Source organism: Lepidothrix coronata, unplaced genomic scaffold (genome assembly GCF_001604755.1).
Source record: "Lepidothrix coronata isolate B3197 unplaced genomic scaffold, Lepidothrix_coronata-1.0 Scaffold61, whole genome shotgun sequence".
NCBI classification, from domain to species: Eukaryota; Metazoa; Chordata; class Aves; order Passeriformes; family Pipridae; genus Lepidothrix; species Lepidothrix coronata.
The window spans coordinates 1,701,740-1,728,853 of record NW_016690241.1 but is presented as its reverse complement, the minus strand read 5'-3'; the positions used below and the strand labels follow the sequence as shown (position 1 = coordinate 1,728,853).

The 27,114-nt window shown below is 38.7% G+C and overlaps 1 protein-coding gene and 1 long non-coding RNA gene across 5 annotated transcripts; one reads left to right on the top strand and one right to left on the bottom strand.

Moving 5' to 3' along the window:
- The first annotated feature begins 150 nt into the window (after positions 1-150).
- ARV1 (ARV1 homolog, fatty acid homeostasis modulator) lies at positions 151-16,936 on the top strand. Of its 4 annotated transcripts, none has more exons than XM_017817596.1 (6): positions 180-292; positions 4,781-4,846; positions 11,543-11,662; positions 13,319-13,472; positions 14,377-14,601; positions 15,060-16,936. In XM_017817596.1, exons 2-6 carry the CDS (start codon positions 4,844-4,846, stop codon positions 15,164-15,166), a joined length of 609 nt encoding a protein of 202 aa, XP_017673085.1. In that variant the 5' UTR covers positions 180-292; positions 4,781-4,843; the 3' UTR covers positions 15,167-16,936. The 4 variants fall into 4 exon arrangements, with proteins under 4 accessions (XP_017673082.1, XP_017673085.1, XP_017673084.1 ...); XM_017817594.1 differs by lacking the exon at positions 180-292 and adding an exon at positions 547-567 and having other exon boundaries at positions 4,784-4,846; XM_017817593.1 differs by lacking the exon at positions 4,781-4,846 and having other exon boundaries at positions 151-292.
- LOC108498646 lies at positions 16,936-26,757 on the bottom strand. The gene is made up of 3 exons (XR_001875253.1): positions 26,606-26,757; positions 23,480-23,595; positions 16,936-18,273 (listed from the first exon to the last, which is right to left on the bottom strand). It is a non-coding gene; the product is annotated as an uncharacterized LOC108498646 (long non-coding RNA).
- Positions 26,758-27,114: the final 357 nt, after the last annotated feature.

Sequence of the window (27,114 nt, the reverse complement as noted above, 5' to 3'; positions counted from 1 at the left end):
CGCCCCTCCCGCGGGGCCGCCGCCGCGTTGCCCCCTGGGACATGGAGTTCTCCGCCGGAGCGCCCCAGCCGGCGTCCATGGCGAGAGAACTACAACTCCCGAAATGCAGGGCGGCGCGGTCCGGCTCGGCTTCGCCCCCGAACGCGGAAGTGAGGCGGCGGTTTGGGAGCGCTGAGAGGTGCTGTCGCGCGCCATGGCGGCGCTCGGTGCCTACCGCTGCATCGAGTGCAACGGGGAGGCGGCGGAGCTGTACCGGGACTACCGGCGCGGGGTGCTCCGCATCTCCATCTGCGTGAGTCAAGTCGCGCCCAGGGCGGCGGGGCGGAGCGGGGCGGGGCGGGGCGGGAAGGATAGGGAAGGATGCGCGTGGGAGGCTCCGACGCCCGGAGGTGGTGGCACGTGGTGGAGGCCCCGCCTGCAAGCGCGCTGCCGTCCCTTGGGGCGCCCCCTGCTGGCGGCGTTGTGGCCGTTTTCCCTGAATCCTGGTGTCTTATGAGGAAAGGCTGAGAAAGCTGGGCCTGTTCAGCCTTGAGAAGAGATGATTGAGAGGGGACCTCATCAATGTATGTATGTATCTAAAGGAAGGGTGCCCAGAGGATGGAGCCAGGTGGTCTTCTCAGTGGTCCCAACCAATAGGACAAGAGGCAATGGGCAGAAACTGATGCACAGGAAGTTCCACCTGGATATGAGGAAGAACCAACCTCTTTACTGTGCAGGCGACCAAGCACTGGAACAGATTGTTCAGAGAGGTTGTGGCATCTCCCTCATTGGAGATATTTAGGAACCATCTGGATGCAATCCTATGCCATGTGCTCTAGGATGACCCTACCAGAGCAGGGAGGTTGAACCAGATGACGCACGGTGGTCCCTTCCAACCTGACCCATTCTGTGATTCTGTAGGTCTTACATCTGCCCCGCTTCCCAGTGTCATTTTCTCCAGTTCCTCAAGAGCACCTGCGTGGTAGCACTGTCCCGACTGTCCTTTGCATTCCTGTACAGGGCATGCAGTGGGTCTGCTGCTGTGTGTGCTTGGCTTGGCTCTTGCTGAAGGGTGAATCTGAGCATGGCTATGTGGTTGGACATAGCTCCCATACCATTGGACCTAAATGTCACGGTCTGACTGATGATTATTCAAAGGGACCTGGTCAGTGGCAAGCTGAATATGAGTCAGCAGTGCCCTAACAGCCAGGAGGGCCAACTGTGTCATGGGGACATCAGGCAAAGCATCGCCAGCCAGTCGAGGGAGAGGATTGTCCTGCTCTGCTCTGCACTGGTGTGGCCTCACCTTGAATATTGTGTGCAGTTTTGGGCACTGCAATGTAAGAAAGATATAAAGCTGTTAGAGAGCGTCCAAAGGAGGTCAACAAAGATAGTGAAGGATCTGGAGAGGAGACTTCATTGCAGTCTACAGCTTCCTGATGAGGGGAAGCAGAGGGGCAGGCACTGATCTCTTCTCTGTGGTGGCCAGTGACAGGACTCGAAGGAATGAATTTGTGTCAGGGGAGGTTTAGGTTGGATATTAGAAGAAGGTTCTTCACCCTCGTGAAGAGGTTGGTTGCGCACTGCAAAGGCTCCCCAGGGAAGTGGTCACAGCACCAAGCCTGACAGAGTTCAAGAAGCATTTGGACAACACTCTAAGGCACATAGTGTGATTCTTGGGGATGGTCCTGTGCAGTGCCAGGAGTTGGACTTCAGTGATTCTTGTGGGTCCTATCCAACTCAGGATGTTTTATGATTCTGTGAATGTACAGACAAGGACTTCTGTATTACTTACCCAGCTTTCTGAAATGGCACCAGCATGTTCTAGGCTATTTACTGCTCTCCCTTCCCACTCTGCCTCTCACAGTTCTGTTATTTTTTTTCACAGTCTTTTCAAAATGTTAAAATAGCTATTTTCTCTTTTAGTGTCTCCTATGATTTTTTTGAGATTTTGCAGTGGCAGCAAAAAAAAATTACCTTTTTCAGCAGTGTTTTCAAGTATTTCTAAGTTACTGTTTTCAACTTTTGATAGGGTTTGTGTAGACGTGTCTCTGGTGTCAGTTTTTACTTTTTTTTCTACTTTTTTTGGTAGCATGTAAAAAATTGGATCACTTAGGAAGCTAAGTATGGGGAAAAAAATGGAATGGAGAGATCTGCAAATACAACTTGACTAAGCCTTTGATTTTATCTGTGACTTTGTTTCATAACATCCTGTCTGGTCTCTCTAAAATAGAGGAAACCCGGTGCTTGAACGAGTTGTTGAATATTTTCTAAGGAATTAGCTGTGTATCATTCAAATTTCCTTTGTGGTTGTTCCCTCTGGTTTTGAAGCCCTTGGCATTTTGCGAATGCTGATAGAAGATGCATTAATTTACAAACCATGAAGCTATGAACATAACAGATGACCAAAACGCTTTGTATGAAATCTGTGATGAATTCCTTTACAGTTTTTTAACTTTGAGTCATTCAGACACTTCCTAGATCAAAAGCAGAGATTGTAGATTGACTTCTGTGGGCAGTTTACATTTGGGGAAATGTAAACTGGCCTACCTCAGGTTGAAAGGGATACGTATTAGATCTCAGCTTTTGTTACCAAGAAGCAGCTGTGGAAACAAGGTATGTACAAATCACTGATTATAGTAGAAAGAGCTGATTCATGTCTTTCTCTTTTCCCAACCCAGCAGTCACTTTATATGGCTCGTTTCTGTAGAGCGTAAAGCAGCTGAAAACATAGACAAAAAATCTCTGACTTTTCAAAAACTGGTGAGATCAGTAGTTTTCTTAGGTAAAAGGCAAACAAAGTAATAGAAATGGATTTCTGCTGGCTTTAGACATGCACACTACAAGGAAAAATTGATTTTTAATTGCTTTTCTTGTGTTAGGATAATGTATCATGCTCAGTAGTGGATATGATCTGCATCAGATTGTTGGTGGTCAAATCATGGTGAAATTCATCATTGGTACATGATAAAAATGTAAATTGTTTTCTTTGGAGCTCTTTCATCTGGAATCTCACACTAGTATTTGAAATCAAGGACAAATTGGATACAAAAGAACAAGTATAAACCTTGTGCCTGCAGCCGTATAATAGGATCATAGAATGTTTTGGGTTGGAAGGGAGCTTAAAGATCATCTAGTTCCAAAGCCCCTGCCAAGGGCAGGGACACCTTCCACTAGACCAGGTTGCTCAGAGCCCCATCCAACTTGGCCTTGAACACTTCCAGGTATGGGGCATCTACAGTTTCTCTGGGAAACCTGTGCCAGTACCTTACCACCCTCACAGGAAGGAATTTCTAACTCTACCCTCTTTCAGTTTAAAGCCATTCTCACTTGTCATATCATTACATGTAGTTGTGAAAAGTCCCTCTCCACATTTCTTGTAGGCTCTCTTTAGCTACTGGAAAGCTGCTTATAGGGTCTTCCTGGAGCCTTCTCTTCTCCAACTGAACAACCCCAACTTTCTCAGCCTCCCTTCATAGGAGAGGTGCTCCAGCCCTCTCATCACCTTTGTGGCCCTCCTCTGGAATGATTTAGCACATCCTGTAAACCTAGGTCATCAGTTATGTTTATTAATTTGGCAATGATAATCTCTAAGGCAAACTGGGAGCCAGTAGATGGCACTCATTCCTCTTAGCGTTCAACCATTTGAGGGCCAAAGATCTTGGTCTTCTGGAGCTGTGGCATCCCACATAGAGTCAAAGACTTAAGTCCCATTTGCTGTATTCATCGCAGCTGCCAGACTCATACAAAAAGAGTAACGAACAGAGGAAAAGAAAGCAAAGAATCACACACTCCTAGCAACTTGGAATCCTGTCTACCTTTCTTCGTGCCAGTCCAGATACGTAACATTTTTCACTTACTCCTACCAGTCTTTTCCCTCTGGCTATGTTGTGGGTTACCACAGTCAGTTCCAGTCCTAGTTACTAGTTACCTAGCAGCTTGTATGTGGTGCTTGTCATATCATTTTTAAGATTTTCTCTCAATTTCTGGCCACCCAGGAAGTGCTGAAAGTAGGAGCTCATGAGGAACAGGCAATACGAAAACCCTTGAGTAAGAAACATGTTACCTCATGGTTTATAAAGTGGAGATGAGAATTAGAGGATTGCCAAGATCAAAAGATTCCTTTAAGTGAGCAGATTTGAATTCAGTTTTATCTGTGCATTGCAGGAAAGCACCACTGTTTGTCTCCATCTACCAAGACCTCATGGTTTCTAATACAGCAGTTCTTGTTTTACTTTTTCCTTTTAATCTGTAAGGATAGTTTTGTCACTGTACTAACTCTCTGCAGACATTCTACTCCATGCAGGCAAGGCTGTGCTGCTGACAACAAAAGATAGTAAAGTACGGAATGTCATTTGATACCCTTCACAAACTTTCACAGGGAGAGTTATAAGGACTTTGTCAGTGTTATGAATCTTCCTGATTATGAATCTAACCTGAAAATAACGATAGCTTAGAAGGCTTCACTTCAGAATGTATGTAGATCTCACTTATCAGCATGAAACACCATTATATCAAGTAGGTATAAAACTTAGAGTGGAGGCCTCTAAAAACTTACAAAAAGCTAAAGGTATTTAAGAAAAATTGAAGGTCTGAGGTGAGATTAGAAGATGTGATCATTCAGCCTGAGAACAGTTTTCGTCTGTCTCTGTGGAGTGAGAGCATTGAGTACAGCTACTCCATTGGAGCATAAGAAAGAAAAAATGAAAAGTTCATAGAAAGATTGTATAGTGATACTCAAAGTGAGGCCAATGGTGTTTTTTTTGTTAAAAACCACTTGTGTTTCATTCCCATTTTCAAGTAGTACCTGAAAATACTGACACATTATGGGAAAAAACAACCAACAACCCGATATTTGTTCCATATGGTAAGTAAAATAAAGGGCCCCAGAAAATTAGAAACAAGCAGAACACTGTCAAGATCATCACTGTTTTATACTGACCTACAGACTTGGCCCAGTGCTAGTTTAAAGTTATCCTTGATAAATTAATAGATCTGCATCTGAAAAGGTCTTTGCCATTCTCAGGATGACCCTGTCATTCAACACTTTTTAGAACATCATCTCAAGGTTGAAGAAGCTAAATTCTCCCAACTGCATCTTCTGTTTGCCCTACATTTATTTCTAGGATGTGTTTAACCTGATCTGGATGTGATTATCCTGTGGAAGATTTAAATTTGAATATCTAAGCAAAATGCCACAATTTTGTATTCTGCTACTAATTTGTTGAAGTAAAGAAGGAATTTTTTCCAGAGGTAAATAATAAAAGCTTCCATTAGGGAATATGTGTTTCCAGCTCACAATATTAGAGTACAATTTGGAAATTCAGCCTAATGTTGCTTCTGTTTAGTACCTGCAGCATTTGTTATTGCTCTTAATATAATTAAAAGTTTCTTTGAACTCCGTATTGTAATTTTAACATGGGCAAGCATTAAAGACCTCACAAGTGTTACTATCCACTCTGGGAATAAATTTGCAATGGATACTGAAGAAACTAAAGGAACCTTCTTCTGTAAAACATAGAACTCCGGACAGTACCATGAAGCTTGGGTTGGAAAGGACATATATTTTGTTAAGAGCTCTGCAAGATCGCTAACTACTACAAATTCCTCAAGTTCCATAACTTCTTTTTATATCTGTTTTGTTTAATCAAAACCAGTTTCAGCAGATGCCTAGCCCAGACCTCTGGCATTGCACATTCATTCTTGCTCAAGATTCACATTTAGTGGATGAACCTTTTTCTCATCCTATGTATCCTTGGCTGTGGAAGTGCCATTACAAGAGACAGGTGGACTGTTGCTCCTTAAAAAGAACTTAAAGGCACCTAAAAAGAGATAATAAAATTCTGAGCAAACTCACCTCCTCGGGAAGACCTGTTTAATATACGTTTTTCTCAGCATGAAAACTGGGGAGTGGCAGGAGAGGGTGTAGGGATGTGCAGACATGTTAGGATTGCCTCCAATGAAGGTGACATTTGGCTGTCACTTTTCAGCTCATGGGTCTGGTTTTAGTCCTAATCTGTGAACGTACTGATGCTTACCCTATTCTAAATGAGAAGTGATGGTGAAAGTAAGCCTATGTGGTTCTTTCTAGGTAAGGTTTTTGTTAATTATTTTGAAATGCTTAAAACTTAATTCATCTGTAAATAATACAGCAAATCTTCACTGAATATATTACAAACCAACCACTAAGAAGAGTTAGAAAAAAATACTGCTCAGATAACATTGCTACTGTAATATTAATGCTGGGGCAGGGGGTGGGAACACATTCGGATAACCTAGAATAAGTTCTGCAAAGTGCAATGAATATGGAAGGAAATTAGCAAACTTCACTTTCTCAGAAATAGAAGGAAAAGCATGCAAACTTTTTTAAAATTTGGTTTTCAATTATATATATGTTGTTGTATTTAAAAATAAATTGTTAAAATCATTCCAGACTCTAACAAAGGGGAAAAAATTATTCATTGCAATATGTAGAGCTCAGTCAGGATCCCCCTTGTGTTTTGTAATAAGAAAGCCAAATTGCCTGAGTAGTGCACACTTCATTTAGCTTTTCTGCAATTAAAAAATAATTGAAAAGCTCTTTTATTGCAGCAAGGTGGAGAGACTGTAAATGCTTTGAATGCAAAGCATTTATATGGTAAGGTAACAAATCTGTCAAGAGTACAAAGATCATCCTGGAAAATAAAGTATGCGAATTTTACATAACTATTTACAGACCAGCTCTACTGGAAAATGTGTCATGTAGGAAAAAATTATAAAAGAATATTTTTAATTTGTTTTCTGAAATGGAATGCATCTGAAACCAGGCTGTTTCATTTTTCAGCCTATTATGACACTTAATTGCATCCTTAATAAAGAACCCTCTCCTGAAAGCAGCACAGCTAATTACATTTTACTGTTTAAGGGGGCAATTGGGATTAAGGGCACCCTCACAAGAGGATGGCTCTGTGCTAATTTGCCCTGTGAACCTATGTAAATAGACCTATGTTCATGTCAGATTTATGTAAATGTTATTAAAATTTGCTGTATGTATAGTCCAGCAAAAAATTGTAGCATATTTTTGTCAAACTAAAATGAAGCTGTTTCACTGATGTTTCTAATGTCCAGAGATTTGCAAACCTATTCCTGGTGTGGTTTTCCTGGTATTTTTATATCAGGATGGAGCTTGGACTCCAAAAAAGTAATGTTTAGGAACTTTATCCTTCAGAGACAGTAGGTATTTTCTCAAATATTTGTACACTTTATTGTATTGGGCATACATTTGTGAACGCTGTTTGCAAGTTTTCATCTTTGATGAACAAAGAAGAATTATGTCTTTTGAGTAGTGTTTTATAAAAGGTCATAAACATTAGAATTACATATCAGTAATTTTACGTATGAGTACTTTTTTTGGTTATACGTAATACAACTCAGATGTTAAAATATATATTGCTTTCCCTAAATGTTTTGGATTGCTTTGATCAAAAAGAATCTGATCTACTATGCTATGAAGAACGTGGTTGTACTAGCTTATTTTTTGAAAAGAAACTAAGTAAATTTCTAAACTGTGAAAATGGAAGCTTTTTTTTTTTATTTTGAAACAATGGACAAGCACAGTCAAATATTCCTAAATATTTGGTTAGTCAAACAGTTCCTAAACTAATACCCATTTAAATTTATTAGAATATTGAAATACTTTCAACACTCTTTTTTAGGGGACCATGGTATCTGTTGGACTTTCATGTGTCAGTATCAAACTCTTGTAATTTTCCTTAAATTTACAAAGTCAGAAGATGTATAAATAGAATTTATGGTGTCAGCTTTAACCTTTCCTCTTCTGCAACATAATCTGAAAATACCTTTTAGTCAAAGTAATGTCTATTTTTTCAAGAAAAAATACCAGTTACTTCCTGTTTCTGATGTCAGTTACATATTTAAGGAAGAAATTGAAAAATGGCTGAAAGCATAGAGAAATCCAGTTACTTCTATCGCTTTAGAACTGGTTATGATAACTGAGGCATTTCTTCAAGAAAGCCCAGAGAAGACTGAAAAAGCTCAGGTTTGTTAAAGAATGGCCTTTTTCACTCATGCTGCCCAGGCCATTGACTACAGCTGTGCAGAACTGCAGCTGGGAATGAGACGTGAGCACCAGCGTTCCAGTTCACTCTAAATTGCCTGACTGAATTCTTAAAAGTAAGTGTGCAAGCAGTTCTCCAGAGCTGAGTTGCTCATACCAATATTCTCTGACAGTATTAGTGGTTATCAGTGTCAATAAAGTTACATTACTTTAACTAGATAAAACTATCTGGTTAAACCTATGTGTACTTAAACTGCATCAGCCCTTGCTCGCACTGATTTCTGAAGTCAGGCTCTAGTCACAGGTTTCCTTCCTAGGCATTTAAGGTTAGCGTCAGATGTTTTAGTAGTATAGCCAGAAAAATAATCAAGAAGGCCAGGTCTGGAGAAAAATTCATCCTAGAGGGCATGTTAATTCTGTGATATTCTATCGGTATAGCAAACATCATCTTGTCCAATTAGTCTGTGGCAGTGCGTACGCAAGTCTTTTGCAGCAGAGGTGGTTTGTAGGTCTCACAAATCCCTGGATGAGCTCATGCTGGCTAGGTGGCTGGATATGCACAAAGGACTTTTCCATCTTACAACAGAGATTCAGATAGAAATAAAGTAAACTGGGAATATAAAATATATTAAGAATAGGGTTCTCATCTAGCTCTAGAAGACAGAAATACTAAATTAAATGTGATTTTTATAGCTGCAGATGATTTCATATTTGGCTGCCAGAAACTGTGGGGCAGAAGACACCATTATTTGTGTATTCATTTGTAGCAATCTCCTTACGTATCTGCAGTAGAATTTCTGTATCACTGGTTTTGCCCAGAGGGTTGGTCTGATATGTTTTAATGGTCTAAAATTCATGTCAGCTGTCAGTGAAAGTTTTGCAGTACCTCTTAACTGCACATTTTTTGATCAGTGTTCAGTTGGGATCCTCCGATTGAAAATACCATTCTTTACTCAGAAAGATTTTTGATCCTGGTCAAAAAATGTTCTGTTGTAGGAGAATTTGAGAGCATAATAAATCCAAGGGTATGTCAGATATCCTTCCTCTAACCTTTATGACACTCATTGTGTTGAAGAATAATCTCATTTTGTATGGACTTGTCCAGTGCTTGTGTGAATAAACCTATTAGAAAAATTGGACTTTTCCATGATACATCAACCCAGAGATTTGACATATGTAAATTACCACGTATAAAAATATCTGTTCATGATTTCCCAGTAGAAAGAAATGAAGCAGGACACTGCCTTTAATTAAAGGGGCAATTTCTTTTTCACTCTATTAAATCCTGTAGCTGTGGTCTTCTGTTAATTATGTCCTTTCTTCCATCTCACTCACTTTAATTTTAGACCTATCAAACTCTTGGTTAATTGAGTCAGTTTTTGAATTCATTATATCTAACTTGTGTACTGTCATACACTGTATTTTCTTTTTTAATCCAAATGAATTGAATTTTTCCTTGAAGTGGACCAAGAAACACTGATTAGTGGTTGTAATATTCCCTAGACATTCTATTCAATTTATGCATTTGTTTGGATGTTTTTCTTGATATAGATGTTGGACTTTTGAGTCAATTTGCTGATGAAATTTTGCATTCTCAGATTCTACAATAATAATTCTGTTAAATAGCAAGGCAAAATTAACTTTGGACACTTCTTGGTTTTGGCTGATTTAATTTTATTCCTAGTAGCTGGTACAGTGCCGTGTTTTAGATTCAGTATGAGAATAATGCTGATAACACTCTGCTGTGTTAGTTGTTGCTCAGTAGTTACCCCACATCAAGAACTTTTCAGTTTCCTATGCTCTGCCAGCCAGCAGGTGCACAAGAAGCTGGGAGAGAGCATGGCCAGGACAGCTGATCCAAACTGACCAAAGGGATACTCCATACCGTAGAATGTCATGCCCAGTATATAAACTGAGGGGAGTTGGCTGGGAGGGACTAATCACTGCTCAGGGACAGGCTGGGCTTCAATCAGTGGGTGGTAAGAAATTGTATTGTGCAGCACTTTTTTCTCTTGGGTCTTATCTCTCTCTCTATTCTTATCTTCCATTTCATTACTATTATTACTATATTTTACTTTATTTCAATTATTAAACTGTTCCTATTGCAACCCATGCATTTCACCTTTTTCTGATTCTCATCCTCATCCTATTGGGGGAAAAGTGAGCTAGCAGCTGCGTGATATTTAGTTGCTGTTTGTACCATAGACATAAGGAATCTATAAAACTGAAAAAACTCTTTTTCCTTTCCTGGTAGTTTGTCTGTAGGTGTGTGCTGTCTGATGCTGCATTTTTGACCGTTCAGCATTTCAGAAAGTGGTGTGCATACATGTCCTTCTGGCAGCGCACAGCCATCCACTCATTAAAATGGAAATAGAGATCATTTCTAGGACTGTTGTACTCTGAGCATGGCAACTAATGCCAAGGCCCAGGGGAGCAGGATTAGCTGAGGACAGGTTGGAGGAGACAAGAAGCCAAACTGGAGGATCGGGAGCAGGAGAAAGCTGACCTGCAGGCAAGCACCCTTCTGCAAGTGCACTTGTTTGAGCTGAAGTGGTTGCTGCTGCTCCTCAGCTCTCTGCTAAAAGTTATTTCTCCCCTCAGGTCTGCTAGGTGAGCCTTTTGTAAGACTATTATTTAACCTTCCTGCTCACAGTGTATCAGCCTTTTGTTATCCCTTCTCATTTAACTCAAGGAGTGATCAGCTGTGCAGGTAGTTCAGTAAAGCAGGAGGAGGTTGATGACAAGCAGTTCGCAGTGGTCTGGGTGAAATAACCTCTCCAGCAGGAACAGGAGCAACCAGAAAATGTATTGAAGAAGTAATGGTCTAATGTCCTACCACTGTTTAGTGGCACCTTCTGACTCTTTGGTTATAGCTGTGTATGAAAACTACATTATCAGTATTCTGAATATATTGATATTTGTTCAATAATGGGAAATCAGTTGAAACATCCAGACAACAGTATGGAATAACAATGCAACAACAAAAAACATTTACTGTCTTCTTGAAAGGAAGAAGAAGGTAGGATAGGAGGATAAAGCATCTCTGAAAAGAAGGAAGTGATAGAGGAAATTAGTTTTCTTTCCAAAAAATTACCAAAAATAACCCAAACGAAATACCCAGTAGATGAGGCATGATAAGTTAACCTTTAACAAGATACTGGTGCATTTCTTGAGTCTTGGGAAGGTAGTTTATTTTTTGCATCTGTGGAGCACAAAATGATAACTAAGTCCATGCTCACATAGTTTATAATCAGTGTTAATCTGAATCCTGTAAAAATCGATAGTGTACCTTTATGTTTTATACGGGAAGTCTGTGTGTCAACTGCAGTATCAAGAGAGGGGAAGCAATTTTTCTTCATGGATTCAAAAGGTATTGAAAATTAAGGAAAGACTAAAAAGAATTGAATAGCTAGTTTGGATTTATGCAGTTGTGCTAAGATTATAGGAACATTTCATAAACTATTGCTTTCTATTTTTTTTCCCTAATTCTTGATTTTTAACTTTCAGAAATCCTGCCAGAAACCTGTGGACAAATATATTGAGTATGATCCTGTTATCATCTTGATTAATGCTGTCTTATGTAAAGCACAAGCATACAGGCACATTCTTTTCAATACAAAGATAAATGTAAGTTGCTCTGCCCCTACTTTGTGACTTTTTTGGTTAAAAATATATTTAGATTTGTAAGTTGATTGTAATAGTTATAAAATTTTAGAGATTGTTCTTCTCCTGCCCTTCCACAGATTTCAGCAAGCTGAACCAGTTATATCATAAATAGAACACATGAAATCTCAAGTTCCAGCTGTTACTAAGACAGTTTCTGTCTTCACAGTAGTGATGTCACAGTACCAGCAAATACAGCAGTCAGTTTACCCATTGAAGAGAAGGAACTGTATAGAACTGTTCATACGGTTCTCTAAACCCCCCAGTTTGCCTATCACATTAATTGATGTTAAAAGGATGATGTGCTAAATTACATTGTAAGAGAAAGATCTAATTTCAAATTAGAAACAATTGGAAACAATTCTTTCTGAAGTGAGCTATAGGAGTAGAACATACCATATTAACAATACTGTGGCAATTAAACCTACTGTACTAATTTCTCATGAGTTTCTTCCTGATTAATTAACCATGCTCTCAAAGCTACAGCAAAAGATTCAAATGTTGTTGATGCAGAGTTACATAATCAACTTAGTTGGGCTGGCCAGGCTGTAGTGTACAGGTGTATACTTTCTGACAGAATTGTGTAGTTTTACTGTAAGGATTGATTTCCCAGGAGAGGGCAGCTAATCTAGAGCAAACTATCCAAGCATAAGTGTGTGCTGGGTTCATGTTGATGCCTCTTAGCCAGTCCAGTTTAAGCAATGTTGATATATATACTCACCTCATCTCTCAAGCATAAATCTCACTGAATATTTTTTATTAATTTGGTGTTTCTGGGACTGGTAATGATGTTTACTGTGAGGGTTCTGGAAGAACTGTTCTATCTGTGGAAATGTCATCTATTCAAATAAATCGAGTTGAATTTTAAACTAGCTAAGCCTGGGCATGTACATGCAATTGGCATAACTCACCTCTAATGGAAAAAATAGAATCCATGCACAGAAATTTCATTTATGCCTTTAAATCTCTATGAAATCAGAAATCACCTCACATACACACAGTTTATAAGCTGTTTAATGTGGAAACATGCTAACTTTGGGCCCTCACAACATCATTTTTGCAGTCATTTCAGAGGATATTTTTGTTTGGTTGTATTGCTCCATTTATTTTTGGCGCCTCACCCTTTACTAACTAAGAAATATTTTGGTATAACTACACTACTAGTTTCTTCTAATGGAGATTGTCCCAATGAAAAACAAGGCTATATAAACGAGTTTGCCAAATGGGAGAGTTGCCCTTAAACTGGAATTTTGGATAGTATAATTCTCCTAGCTGGCACAATTTTGGTTTTGCATTCGTAGATGAAACAGCCTTCCCAATTTTAGAAAAGTATGGATCAGACTTTAGAAACCACAGTTGTATACATTCTTCTATATTGAACTATTCATGCAGTTTTCTACGTTGTAATTTGTCTGTTGACGTAACTGATATTAAAAGGATGATGTGCTAAACTAGTGATTCAACGGAAGTAGTTTTGATTATATTCTAAAGAAAAATAATAAACCTATGGAGCTTGTTTGTGTAAAGATGTTGAAATATATTTTAAATACCGATTTCATACTAATGCTTTAATTTATGCTGCTTCAATACTAATGCTTTTATTATTTGTTCATTTACTAGATTCATGGAAAGCTCTGCATATTTTGTTTGCTCTGTGAAGCTTATATCAGGTGGTTGCAGCTACAGGATTCAAGCCAAAATACAGATCCTGATGACTTAATCAGATATGCCAAAGAATGGGATTTTTATAGAATGTTTGGCATAGCTTCTTTAGGTAAGATTGATGATATGTCACTGTCTACTTTTTAAGCATTGCAAATCTTCATCAGTCTTTCAAGCCCATATTGCAAAAATACATACAGAATCAATGTTATGTCAAACCCTGTATGCTTACACTATTACACACATGCTCTCAAATTTGCCTTCATTTAATTAAATGCCTGTTTTGATCCTGATTACAGTTCAGACTGGTATGATTAGCATTAGATATGAAAACACTGAAAAGTGGCAATATTCAGAAATCTTTGCCTTAATCTATTGATATAGTTTGAAGATTAATGTAGGTGTCAGCCTTATTCCATATTTGATGTGGACTTCAAGGTTTATTATTCATTAAGGTGATACAACATTAAGGAGCCTTACAAAAGTAAACAATTGGAAAAAGCTGTATCTGTTGGTTTGGGGTTTTTTTAAACAAATGTGCAAAAATACAGACCAGTAAAGAGTAAACACATCTGTGCTCTAAGACTACATTTGAGGGCAGGAGAGGGTTTTTGCTTTATGTTGGTTAATGCATTTATTCTCATACTTTTCAGGTGATAGTGTTTACATCAAACTTGCAGATTAAAACTAGTATTTCTCTTAGACATTCAGAGTTTAATTTAAATCATATATTGTCTAATGTTGCCTATAACATGTCAGTAAAAATGTTGAACTCATTTTTCAGTAGTAACTCATCTATTACAGTTGTTATGAGAGGGTCTTTGACATCTGCATTAATTCCACCATAACACAGGAATATGGTGTCAAAAAAAGTCTAGTAGCTCAATGGTGTTTTCACCTTAGTATTTTTTCTTATGCTGGATGAAAAGGGTTCATTGCTGGTGACCTTTTCAAAGAAGACAAGTATTGATTTTGTTCTTCATTCTCTCTTTCCAACTCCTTTTATTCCCTTTTAGAACAAACTTCATTTTTCATTGGCATTTTTATTACCTTATGGTGGATGACACCTGAAATGCTGAAAAGAAAGTCTGACTTCATTTTACTTCTCAAAGCACTGCTGTTGTCCACCTATGGAAAGCTTTTGCTAATCCCAGCTGTTATTTGGGAACATGACTACACACCTTTGTGCCTTGCGTTTATAAAAGTGTTTGTCTTGATATCAAACTCTCAGGCAATTAGAGGTACATTTTTGCTTTTTTTATTTTTATGTGTATAGAATGTGTGTGAGAGACTGCAGGTGTTACAGAAGTCATTATTCTTTCTATATTTTTAATCAATATCAGAGATGTGACTGATAGATCTAGCTTAAAACTTTAGACTTTAATAGAAAGTGATTGAAACAAAAAACTTTATTAAAAAAAGAAAAAGCACCTCATCTCACTATTATCCCTTTGTATATGCTGTGTTATATCCATTAGATCCATAATTAGAATTTGAGACAATTCATCATGAATCATTAAAACATAAAATAGAATTCTTGGAGTTTCTGGAAAATCAAAATTTCATGTTAATTTTATGCATGGCTTTGGAATGCAGATCTGTGTGATTTCTTATACATGCAAATGAATATGAATTCTCACATGGTTTCTATGATGTTCTTAAATGGTATGTGATAAATTTGTTCTGTTTTCTTTTGCAGTTACATTGAACTTGAATCGAATACTCCCTTGGTTTGCCATCTTCTTTGGATTAATTTTGGAAAATGGTGTGGTCTGCTTGTTCCAGAAAATGGGATGGGATGTGTGAAATGGTCAGCCCAGATATGAAGAAATACCAACACTATAATTATCATTTTCTAAGAATGATCTCTGCCAGCAGGCTCTAAAGACACTGTTTTCATAATGATAAAAAAGGTGATAGATAACAAAAACTTGGGTGAGTTTAGACAGTTTCAGAATGAGTTAAAATGAGAAACTTCAGAAGTTTAGCTCTTTACTGTGATGAGCCATAAAACTTCAGCCTTAGCTTGTTTATTTTCTCATTAAAAATAGGAACGTGTCGCCATCCTAATAATTTTATAAATCTGCCTGCATAGCTATGGCTGTTAGAAAACAGATACACTTAAAAAACCCAGCACTTCTACCAATCACTGCATTTTGGCATTAAGAGGAGGATGAATTGTCCCCTTAAGAGGAAGGGAAGCAGTGGAAAAATGTAAAAGCTAAAATTTATATTTCCACAAAACCAGATTTTCAAAGAAACAAGTGAACATGTGCAAACAGTTTATTAGAGAAAAGGCAAGTATTGCACAATAAAACTTCAGTGGGAAAATGAAGAGCATTTTCCGGAATGTTTATGTAACACTCCAAAATAATAAAATATCTAGTTCTAGAGTAATCTCTAGGAACGATAGTTGTAACTGGCTTGAAATTTTCTGTGATCTCATAAATGCTGCTGCTTTGTTTTGAAAGCTGAAAAGAGAGTAAAAGAACTCTGATCCCCTACATACATGGTTGTTCAGGATACCGCTACTTCTGCATTTAATATTAAGTCACATCCCACACACCCAGCCCTCATCTGGCAGCAGGTTTAGCAGAAGCAAAAAGTGAAATATTAGGCTGTTCAGCAACAGAGTAGTACTTTAAAAAAACAAACAAATGAACAAAAATGTTTAGGCCTAAATTAGTGAAGAAACAAAGTTTTGCACCCTTTTCATCAGCAAGCAAAGAGAGGGGAAGATGGCCCACAAAGGAGCTGGCAGAATGAGTTTCCACCGGACAGTAATTAGGACACAAACCCACTTCTTTTGTGCAAACCAGTTTCCATTACGTTCCATCCAATGTTTAATTCTCCTACTTCAGTTCTGGAAGGCTGCACTATCCATAGATATTACTTCCATTCTTCGTTTTCCTCAGATACTGTCTCCGGTCTCTGTTTTGCAAAATGAATCAAAAACGTTTTGCAACAAGCTAATTCCCAACAGGTTTAGAGTAAGTCTGGATTATGACCATAGAAGACATCAAACATGTTTGTCTGATGCAACTGCCTGTGCTATATAAGTTATTTGGTCAGAAAAGCAAATGGTTGCTGATTCTGTTTTATTAGGTCAGAGGCTGACAGCACTTGTGTCATTTGTGTTACACTTTATAGCTTCCTGGGCATGTAAGAGAAAGCAAAAAACCCCAAATTGCAGCCTTTTAAAGTATGTGAGACTCTTGATTGGTAATAAATTAAACTAGTTTCCCAAAGTTGAGTCTGTTTTGTCCATGAAGTAACTGGTGAGTGATCTCTCCCTGTCCTTATCTTGACTCATGAGCCTTTCCTTACATTTTCTCTTCCTGCGCAGCTGAGGAGGCAAGTGATAGAGTGGCTTTATTGATATCCAGACAGGGTCAACCCACCACAACTCTGTATGTCTCTTCAGAAAATGTACATCGTTTCTACTGCCAATCCTGTTTTTCTAATGATGTAACAACGGTGCTTTGGTTTGTTCTTATTAGGTTAGATATTTATATTTTTTTGTTTTCATCATATGTGTCATGGTTATACACAAAAGGGGTTTTTTTTCAGATATTTGCTCTGGCACTGGTTTCAGTCTAATGCTGAGTGGATCCTATTTAAGTGTGAGTAATGCAAGTTACTACATGTAAATGTTACCTTGTCAGCAGCAAAATTATAAATACAATGTATATAAATTTTACTTGGAGACAGTGTTCTTAAATTAAAGTTTATTTTGAATTTAAAAGAATTTATTTCAGGACATCTGAGTTTTATTCAGAAGACCTAGAAAGGACATGAACACGCTCTGAAAGAAGAAACGTTTATCTGTTGTGTCACACAGGCTGATAACATATCAGCTATGCTGTCAGGAGCCACCACTGTCCTTACACAACTTTGAGGGGGAGAAGACAATTAAGAGCTACAGAGCTATGGAACAAAAGCAGGTGTGGTACAGGTTCTCAGTCTTCAGAGGCATCGTTAGTAATGTAGGACATTCAGGATTGTTTGGTGTTAGAGCTACTCATTTACCAGAACTAACATGGCAAATACACTAATAATTTATAACTCTAGGGGGAGCTTAAGGACACCCTCTGTGTGTGGGGGCAGGTGTGTGCACTTTTTATGCTTTTGGAAAAGTGTTCCATATGGTCCTTCAGAGAGAACCAAGACTATTTTAAGGTCCTGCCTGTTTTAAACAGTCATATCTCTCTCGCTTTTATTCTTTTTTGTCTTACGAGCTCATCTCTTTTCCATAAACTTTTTGTAATGAAACAGTCATCCGTGCTGGAAGATGTATGACAAATTGCCTGCCCTTTCTATATGTCTTCAGTTGCTTCATTAACTAATGGGAAAGGATTTACTTCAGTTAAAAATACAACATACTGCAAATGAACCCATGTAAATTCTTTGAGTTTTGCTTGGAACTGAACAGGATATCATGGCCTATGGAGCAAATTCCAGAACTCTGTTATATGAAATGCACAGAAGAACCAGTGATGTTACTGAGACTTGGGTTGAGCAATGGTTTAGTGATTGCGCAGTGGGAGCTGGGAACTTCATCTGGGTCCATAGGTCATGTAACAAGCATTTAGGAATTTTTCTTTGCAAAACTGAGAATTACAGTGAAAGCTGGGAAGCATTAAAAGAGAAGACAGGAGTCTGGTAGACTTCTACAAAATTAAAATGGCTATAAAACTAAGGGGATAGAATCTGTAGAAAAATATGTAAGAAAAGATGCAGTATAGACGCGTGTGAGTGTATCATTTAGCAAATATCTGAACATCCTATTCCCCGGTTTACAATGGATGAACATGAAGGAAGAATATTATTTATTGTAGACATTTTTGTAATAGTCAGGTGATGCCATGACATGGCAAAGGATGTCTTCCAAGCAGTAAAGTCTACAGCTTTCCCTAGAAAAGATATTAGTAACCTCGTTACTTCAATGGTTTGCAGTCCAGCCTTGAAAATACATTTTTATAAAGCAGAATTACCAGTTATACAGCGATAGGATTAGTCACCATGAATACAAAGCGCTGTGCAACAGCAGAGCTTCTCCCTTCATTTGGCAGTATTGTGGGCTGCATTAGGCTTTGCTGGTGCAGGCAAGGGCTACTACCCTTGTGACCTCCTGCAAGTACAGACAAGCAAGTCCTTTCTTCCACAAATCCTATCTCAGGCATATAAGCTGCCATTTGTTAGCCCAGTCTTCACTGAACTGAAAGCAAAATAGGACATCTGCATGGAAAAACTCTTAGCTGATTTCTCATAAAACAAGCAACCCCTTGTTTTTCAGGGGCTTGCCTGCTTTTGCATTCCAGCAGCCCTCCCCAGCGGGGTGGTGTTAAGCACCGCAGTGCCATCTGGAGTTGAAAAGTAAAGCACTATTGCTTTCAAAACTGGAAGGAACATACAGGCACTCTTTGATTAATTTTTGTTTTGTAAAATCACAGATTTAAAAATGAACATCCATTTTCAGTTTAGAGAAATGTCAGAATGAAATTAGTGATGAAAAACGGGTCACAAAATATTTGTTTTGGTGACAGTATCAAGGTCAATTCAATACACGAACCATGAAAGCTATAAAATGCAAATTATTTCAGGGCAACATCTCTTTAAGACCTAAACAGTCCTGCAAGCTGGGATTATTCTGAATAGCCTTGCTGAGCTCTGAGAAAATTCACGTGGCAAAACACAGAATGAATGCATTCCTCTACTGCTAAAAATCAATAGGATTTTTGTTGCTGAATTAATTTGAAACACAGGTTTCTGCATTTACAATTTGCAGAAAGCTGTATATAACAAGATTCCCATTTTCTCTCCTGCCTCTTATAAAGCTGTTTGGACCTTCTTAGTCTTTCCAATAATGCTTACTGTATTACTGAGGTGGCTAGAAGGAAGACCTGAACATTAGGAGCTTTGTAAAATCTTTTTCCTGAACGTGATCTGCTGTCCTACCTTTGTAAAGCTTTTTTGAGCATAGACAAATGGCAGGTCTCCAAAGCAGCTAGGAAGCACTGCCAATGATATTATTTGGGTTTGTTTGGGTTTTTTTCCCCGGGCAAAAATGTGATCTAAATTCCCTTACATTGTAGCATAAGAGTGTGAACACACAGAGTTTATACCTGTGCTGGCTGCTGCTGCAATAAATCCAGATGACCTCCTTGATTTCTTACAACCTCTAACTGTAACTCTGAGGACATTTTTAGGCAAAAGAAGTATTGTCCATAAGCTGCACAGAAGTGCGTGCCATAGCTATCTGAGCAGAGGACTGGGGACCTGAATTAAGACCTGAATCCTAATCCTGGCTGTTAAGTCCAACAACGGCAGGTGACCTTGAGCAAGTCATGTACGTGGCTCCATAAAATGATTGTATGTCCACCATCACAGGATTTGGGGGCGGATTAATTTGTTCATGTCTGCTTAGAAAGATGAAAAGCTTTAAGTCCTTTCAGCTGCAGGTTGTTGGGAGTCAGTCAACACCACGAATGTCAGATATGAAACAGATATGCCAGGAGCCAGAGAGTGTGAATATTAAAGGTGACATGTTTAAATCTTTGTTATACTAAGGGAAGCTTTAATTCTGACCCTTGCTGGCACACGGTTCTATAACATACACATCTGAAGACTTTTAGGAATATATACAGCAAATCATTAATCTCTTATCATGAATTTCAAGTTACTGCAGCTGCTGTGTGCCAAAATAAATCTGAAATTAGTTAAAAAACTTGGAGGAGAGGGAGCTGGCACATTAACTGATCTTACTTTCAGCTATCTGAAAGAAACATTAAGGTGCCTTATTTGACAGTCTAAGCGGTTGAGGTAGAAAGCACTGGTAGATCTTGCATAAAATTAAAATTACAAACCATTGGTACCTTTAAAGTAAATAAATTCAATAATATTGCACAAACTTAAACAGGAAAACAAAACCTCAGCAACATAGAAGCACTTCTACTCACCTTGCACTCTTTCCTCAGAACTGCTAATTCACTCTCTAAGCATCTGTGGGTGTTACCTTTATCGTGATTCCCTGCCAGGCATGCTGCAGCCCATCTGATGCTGTCATACATGCATCACTCCTAAACTTTGATCCTTTCTTTGGTGTTTCACTTCCAGTATAAAGCTTTGGTTCTAACTTTCAAAGCCACATGTATATCATGTCGGCTACAGCAGAGATAGCATCTCTTTCTCTCAGTAGGACTACAGGGTTCTTTTGATCACTAGAAATCAAAAGCCAACAGAAGTCTAGTAATAACTAGGAAGAAAACATTTTCCATTGAGAGCATCCACTGATAATAATGTGCCACATACCAGCACCAGAAAAAATGGCTTGATTTTACAGGCTAAGGAATGTATTACATTGACCCTACTCCTAATATATCTTTCCAACAACAGGAATCTCTCTTTCCCTAAAAGAACGTTTCTCTATTTATTAGTGTGAAAATGGCTGATGGGTTGCACAGTAAGCAAAGCACAATCCATCTCTTACTCATTTTGTCCTGGGAGAGAGCAAAGGGAAAATAAAATACTGATGGTTCATGAAGAATTTTTTCAGGAATGGTGGACAGATTATTCAAAACCTTTTCTTTAGAGAAGCATATTAACTTTGGTGTGGATGAACACAATGGCAGGTATTCATTTCTTTACACAACCACATGACAACAGTTAGTTTGTATTAAAACACATCTTTTCAAATGTATTTTTACACTTCTTTCATTTTAAGTGGATTTTTCCCTAAAAAACTTTCCTGGTCAAATGAATTGTGCAATTTATCTAAATGATGTGTGTGTGTAGATGGAAGGAGAGGGAAGGTCAATCCTGTTCTTACAGCCTGTGCATTTTCTGCCTTATCTATGTATGAAATAGCACAGCTTCTGCCTGTTTAAAGGTCCTACACTGAAAGAAAAGGCCACCTGGGAGAAAGGCACCTTCTCCCCACAATAGCTTGATTACTGCGCAACAGGACAGATTGTATCAGCTTAAATAAAAGAGTCATGCCCCTGATAAAACAGCATCAGAAACATGTAGAGACCACAGCTCTCTTCCCTCATTGTTACTCAGCTACTTTCATTTAACAAAATGCCATCGTGGTGATTCTAATCTAATTCAGCTGCACAAGCACTTTGATAGAAAGTTCAGAGAGGTGTTTCTAATCCTCTACAACATGTCCCAATAGATGGCAAAACAGGAAGCTCTCTCACGCAGATCCTTCCTCACCATAATGGCAGGGTGGAAGGTGCCATCTGTCATTTCATGCCATTATATTGGAAAGTGCTGTCTCCTCTAAACTCCTTGCAGCAGCTGCTGCTGAAGGCTCAGCTCTTTGTCCTGAGCTGGCAGCTGCCTCTGCCACTCCCTTGGGAACAGTTTTGTTTTCACATAATCAGACAGGGCTAGAAGTGAACTCAGAGGTCATCTGGTCCTTCCGCCAGCCGCTGGGATGGATAGGCACTCCTGACAGATGTTCTCACTGGCAGGCAGAGATCCTGGCTCTGAGAGACCAAACTTAAGCTTCCTTTCCTAAATTAGGAGACCTGTCAGCTCTTACTGCATGCAGTGGCAATTTGATGCCCAGTTATTTTTCAACTATGACTATTTATTCGAGCCATATGATTTTGTGAAAATATAAGATTTTACTTGAGGAATCCATTGTGAAGATGGTGACTTGATCTTTAGAAAGTGTCCTCTACTTTTATCCTCCAAGTTGCATGCTTCCAATTCCCTGCTAACCCCTGCAACAGCCTTGCTAAGCCAGCAAAATGAAAATCCATCAGACAAATTCCTTGGCTGCAAGACCACAAAGCATTTAAGAGTTTTAAATAAGGCAGCCTGTACCTCTTCACATCTACTGCAGGCTTCTTGTAAGGACATACACACTGCTTTACACACCATTAAGCTGAAACAAAAATATGATTACTGCCTACAAATGAAAGCCTTTAATACAGAGAATGAGAGAATGGGCATGGTGAATTATCTGTTGCTGGAAAATAAACTCATCTGTACAAACTCCTAATTCGCAAAAGAAATTGTAAATTTTCATAGTCAGCATACTTTCAAGCAGATGCTTACACAAATTAATATCTGTGGTAATAGCGAGATAAGCTTGGTTTCTCTCATACTGATTGATGTGTTCTGCCCATACACACCCGCATTTGAAAGCACAGAAAAGAGTATTTATTCTCTATGAGAAGAAGGGACATTGAAAGCCTAGAACAGACCTACATTTGCAACAGTAACAGAAAGGACTTTTTGAATGACTGGCTAGTGATAAGTGGAAAAAAGTCCTATTGTGTACCCACATAAAGCACTGGAGACAAGACAAACCTATTTACATATGAGAACTCAGACCTCAAGCAAATCCTATAAAAAAGGACATGAGACAGGATAAAAGAAATGCATAAAACAGAATTCCTTCTTCCCCACAGAGATTACTGCAAATGTATACTTCTCTCATTTATCCTTAAGGTTTAATCCTTTATGCAAGCAACTGTGCAATGATGGTCTCCAAAATACACTAGAACTCTGTTCATAACTATCTTTCCTCTTCTAAAAATGCACACAAATAGAGGAATAAACTATACAGTGAATAGGTGCTATATATCCTGTTCTCTCTACAGCTTATATTTTATGATCCAAGGTATTTAAGGAAATGCTTCTCCAAGCTGAGCACTTCTGACTAAGTATCAGTCAGAAAGAGCAAGGGTAATTCAAATATACAATCCAAGGTTGTGTATGCTTTGTACAATACTAACAGAAGAAAAAGGAATATCAAGACCCTTGGAGAGAATATAGACATACTGTGTTCATATAGGATAAAAAAAACCAAACAGTAACACGGCTTTGATGTTCTAGTACTAAGATAAATTAATTTTCACTCTAATTTGATGTATCATTTTTCTTTCAGCTGATTCTGATAAAATGTCCTTCCCCTATAACAAATTATTTTAATATTTCAGTCATTTACCTTTTGTGTAACATAGCATATAAAAAAATAATTTTACTCCATGATACAAACAGCCTGTGATGTTATTTAGTAGTAATGGAACAAGTTAAAATGTGGTCCTGTTTAAGCTTGTACTTTACCTGTTCAAAATTTTGCATCACTTCCTGTTAGCTCACCTCTGCATGCTTGAGCTTTCCAATATCCATGAGGGTTTTCAATAGAAATAATAAGTGCTACAGCTCTTCATTAAAATCCAGAATCAGTTAAACCAAAGATACTGTAAAGGGTTGAACTGAGAGAAAAAAAAAACAATAAAATGTCCTTGTCATCCAGGTGCTTTTATAACTGAAGTAACAACCTTATTACATTGCCTTCTTGTAAATGACTTAAAATGGTTCTGCTGTTTGACAAGTCAGAAGAGTTTAAGCAAGAGCTGGTAGGGCTCAGACAGGCAACTTTATTGTTTGTGACAGTGCCTGGTATCCTGAGCCAAAAGGCTCTCACGAACTCTTACTCATGTGTCTAATCAGATAATCACAGGGAGATTTCTGACTCGTGGAAGAAATGCTTGTGATTTCTGAAAGAGAATAGTTAGCACTGCAAGGAGGATTGAACTGCTAACATGAATTTAAGGCAGTGTTTTGACACAGGACTGAACTTGCTATGTGCTAACAATTCCAAACAGTCTGCTTTGGTCACTAAATTCTAATAATCCATGATTTGCATATGATTTCTCCTCCTGTATTAAATTGAGGAATTCTGAAAGACTACATTCTCTTGATGACATTATCTTAATAATGTCTTAGCACAAATGCATTTAAAACCTGTGGCAACAGTTCAGAGAAGAGATGAAATAGTCACAAGTCTGTGTATTTCAATAGCAAATGGCTTTGTCTTTTTAGATTGCATACCAACCTTATCTGAAAAATGTAAATTCTCCTGCTAAAAGCACATTCCTCTGAAATCAGATGTGGTCTTCATTACTCAGAGCTGGTTGTTTCCACATTCATCTAATTAAGTTTCCCAAATAGAAAGGATGAAAGAAAGAGGGCCAAAAAACTAAAGGAAAGAGACTTCTGCAGTGAATATTCATCCCCTCCAAAGCTCCACTGTCATTTAAAACCAAATAGCCAAACTCACTACAGGTCATCTGAGTGAGAACCCCTTGCTAATCCTCTTCATTCCTTACAAGGCACAATTGCCCCACAAGCTGCAGATGCCAGTCCAGCACACATCCAGCCTCACAATCCACATTAATATGCCCTGGAGCATATCTGGATTCGGTGAGGCTACTTCTGCTCTTCCAGACCTTCTCAGCTCAGGAGAGCTTGTCTCTCTGCACAGACCACATCTGCATAGATCCCCCAAGTTCTTTGAGCCACAGCACAACCCTGGTGTTTGTAAAGCTACCTGCAGAGTTTGAGTCACCAGGATCATAGAACAGGCAGTTAGGAAGATCTAGCACAACAGGGAGCTTTGAAATTCCCAGGAAATTTTTAAATCAATTGAAGATGACTTTTCAAATAAGAAAAACCTTTTAACTACTTTGCTAAGAGAACAAACAAGTTATTTCCTTAGGTCGCACAGTGTTGTCTAGAGGTAAATATAGCAACTTCAAATAAACCAAAGATAACAATGGATGGAAAAATGTACTTCTGAGGAGTTTTCTGAGAAAGTGAAGTTGGTATACGAAACGGAACATGAACCTCAGGCTGCTGTGGTAATGTATCTTCTACAGGCAGGCATCACAAAAACAAGAGTAAATTCTTTCTAAGTGGCTGAAGGACACAGAACTGACACTGGAGAAAAGACCTGTTGATAGGGTTCCCTTTGACATGTACCTGATTAATCCTCCCATTTCATATTCCTCTCCAGCAGTCAGCTGAACACCACAGTGGGAGAATCAGTTCCCTTTGCCCTCAGAGCAATCTCATTCCTCAATCAAAATGAATGGCTTTAGCTAGGCAGCACAGCAAATAAAACACATTCTTTCCAGTTAAGCAAAAGCATGTACCTGCAACAAATGACTGCCACGTTAAAAATACATGACAAGCAGCATAAAACAGGTTGAAAAGGGACATGAAAACTCTCCCAAGCTGTCAGCAGCAGAACTAATGAAACATGGGATCTTAATTCGTGTCCCAGGATCTCAGCATCTCCTACCAGACTGTGCCAAGCACCAGCCTCCAGAAACTGTGATATCCCTTCCCATAACACTCCCCTTCCAGCATCCCATTTAGTCCTGAAGGCAACATCAGGGATCTTCCTGGGGTCCCTTGCCGTATCCCTAGTTCTCATCCTCAAGGGCCAAAAGATGTGCTGAAGACTCACCTCCTTCCCACACTGCCCGCTAACACCCAGCACTGAGGAAGACACAGCATGTGCCCTGGCTACTGCAGTGCTGTCAGCAGCTGCCTGACCACACAGCCTTCGCTTTCTAGAAGCTTGGTGGCCAAATAGAAACCAAAAGTGCTGTCATCCTGTCCATGGAAGGAGCAGTGAGTCTCTCTCCTTCTCCAGCTCCAAATTTTTACAAGGTTTGTAAAAACAGAGCAACTCTCCAACTTCTGTCCTATCAGATCTAGTCTATAGCAAACAGACTGACAGAAAATGCCTGGACAGAGTTACTGCATAAGCATTCTTTCCTTAGGATGTAGGCTAAACATGACAAAAACCTTAGGTTTGTCAATAGATACCAAGTGGATCAACTTTTTCATAAAGATGCTGGGGGCTTTGCTACTCTCTTTTTTGCATTTAAAATTTTGCAAAATGTCTTATTTACAAGAAATTGTAAACATAGTTTTAAAAATCAACTTATTTTAAAGGTCATGTAAAATGATGTAGTTACCTATGATTAGAAACTAAATTAATTACAAATACTATAATAATTTTTGCATCCTTCTCCTAGTCTTCCAATTTCACACAAATACACTAAATATTGTATTAAAAACTCAACTTCAGCAAGCATCCAAACTACTCAGAGTGCAATTTAGCCCTACCTTTATCGGAAAACTCTTTCTTTGAAGCAACACTATTACAACTGTTACAAGTTATTCTTATGATCGCCTACTGTGTTTCACTGCACTAAAGCAGTACCTTTTAGTAGTAGATTTTTAGTGCGTATTTGAGTCTCTCTTGTATCATAGTAGAGATAGCATGCAGCTCTTTCACGGTCATGGAAATAAACAAGACAAAAAACAGCAGTTCTGATTTTGGGAAAAGATCCCTGCTTGGAAGTCCATCCCCACGAAAATCAATAGGACTGACAGTGAATTCACCTGGAGCTGAACCTAAATGCTCACCGGTTATGTCTGCCATGGTATCAGCCACCTGTGTTTTTTGGCACCTACTTTCTCCAGAGTAGAGCACTTCTTCCAGACTCTTCTCTTTTTGTAGACTACTTCCAGGAGACTAGATTGTAATGTAATTATGGCAGCATGACTCTGCAGTTGTCATAGCAATAGAATGAGGGTGGTATGCTGTTAAAAACAAACAAACAAACAAAACCCCAACCTCAAATACAGCTAATGGAGACCTAGCAATTGTTTCTAACTGCTTTACCACATCTGTAGGCCCTTTGGAGAAAGGCCAGTGAAGAGTTACCCATGGCAGATTGCCTTTTGAACTGCTGTACTCAATAATTGTTTTCCAGCTCTGCGCAGGAGGAGTCTGACTGCCCTTCTTTCCTTGTAAAACCGTCTTTTCCTGGGCTTGCTCATTACTGGCTGTGCTGTGTGGGACTGGAAGAGTTCTGCAGTGTTCACTGGGTAGGGAATAAGAGGTTCTTTCGTTATACCCTTAAAAGATACCT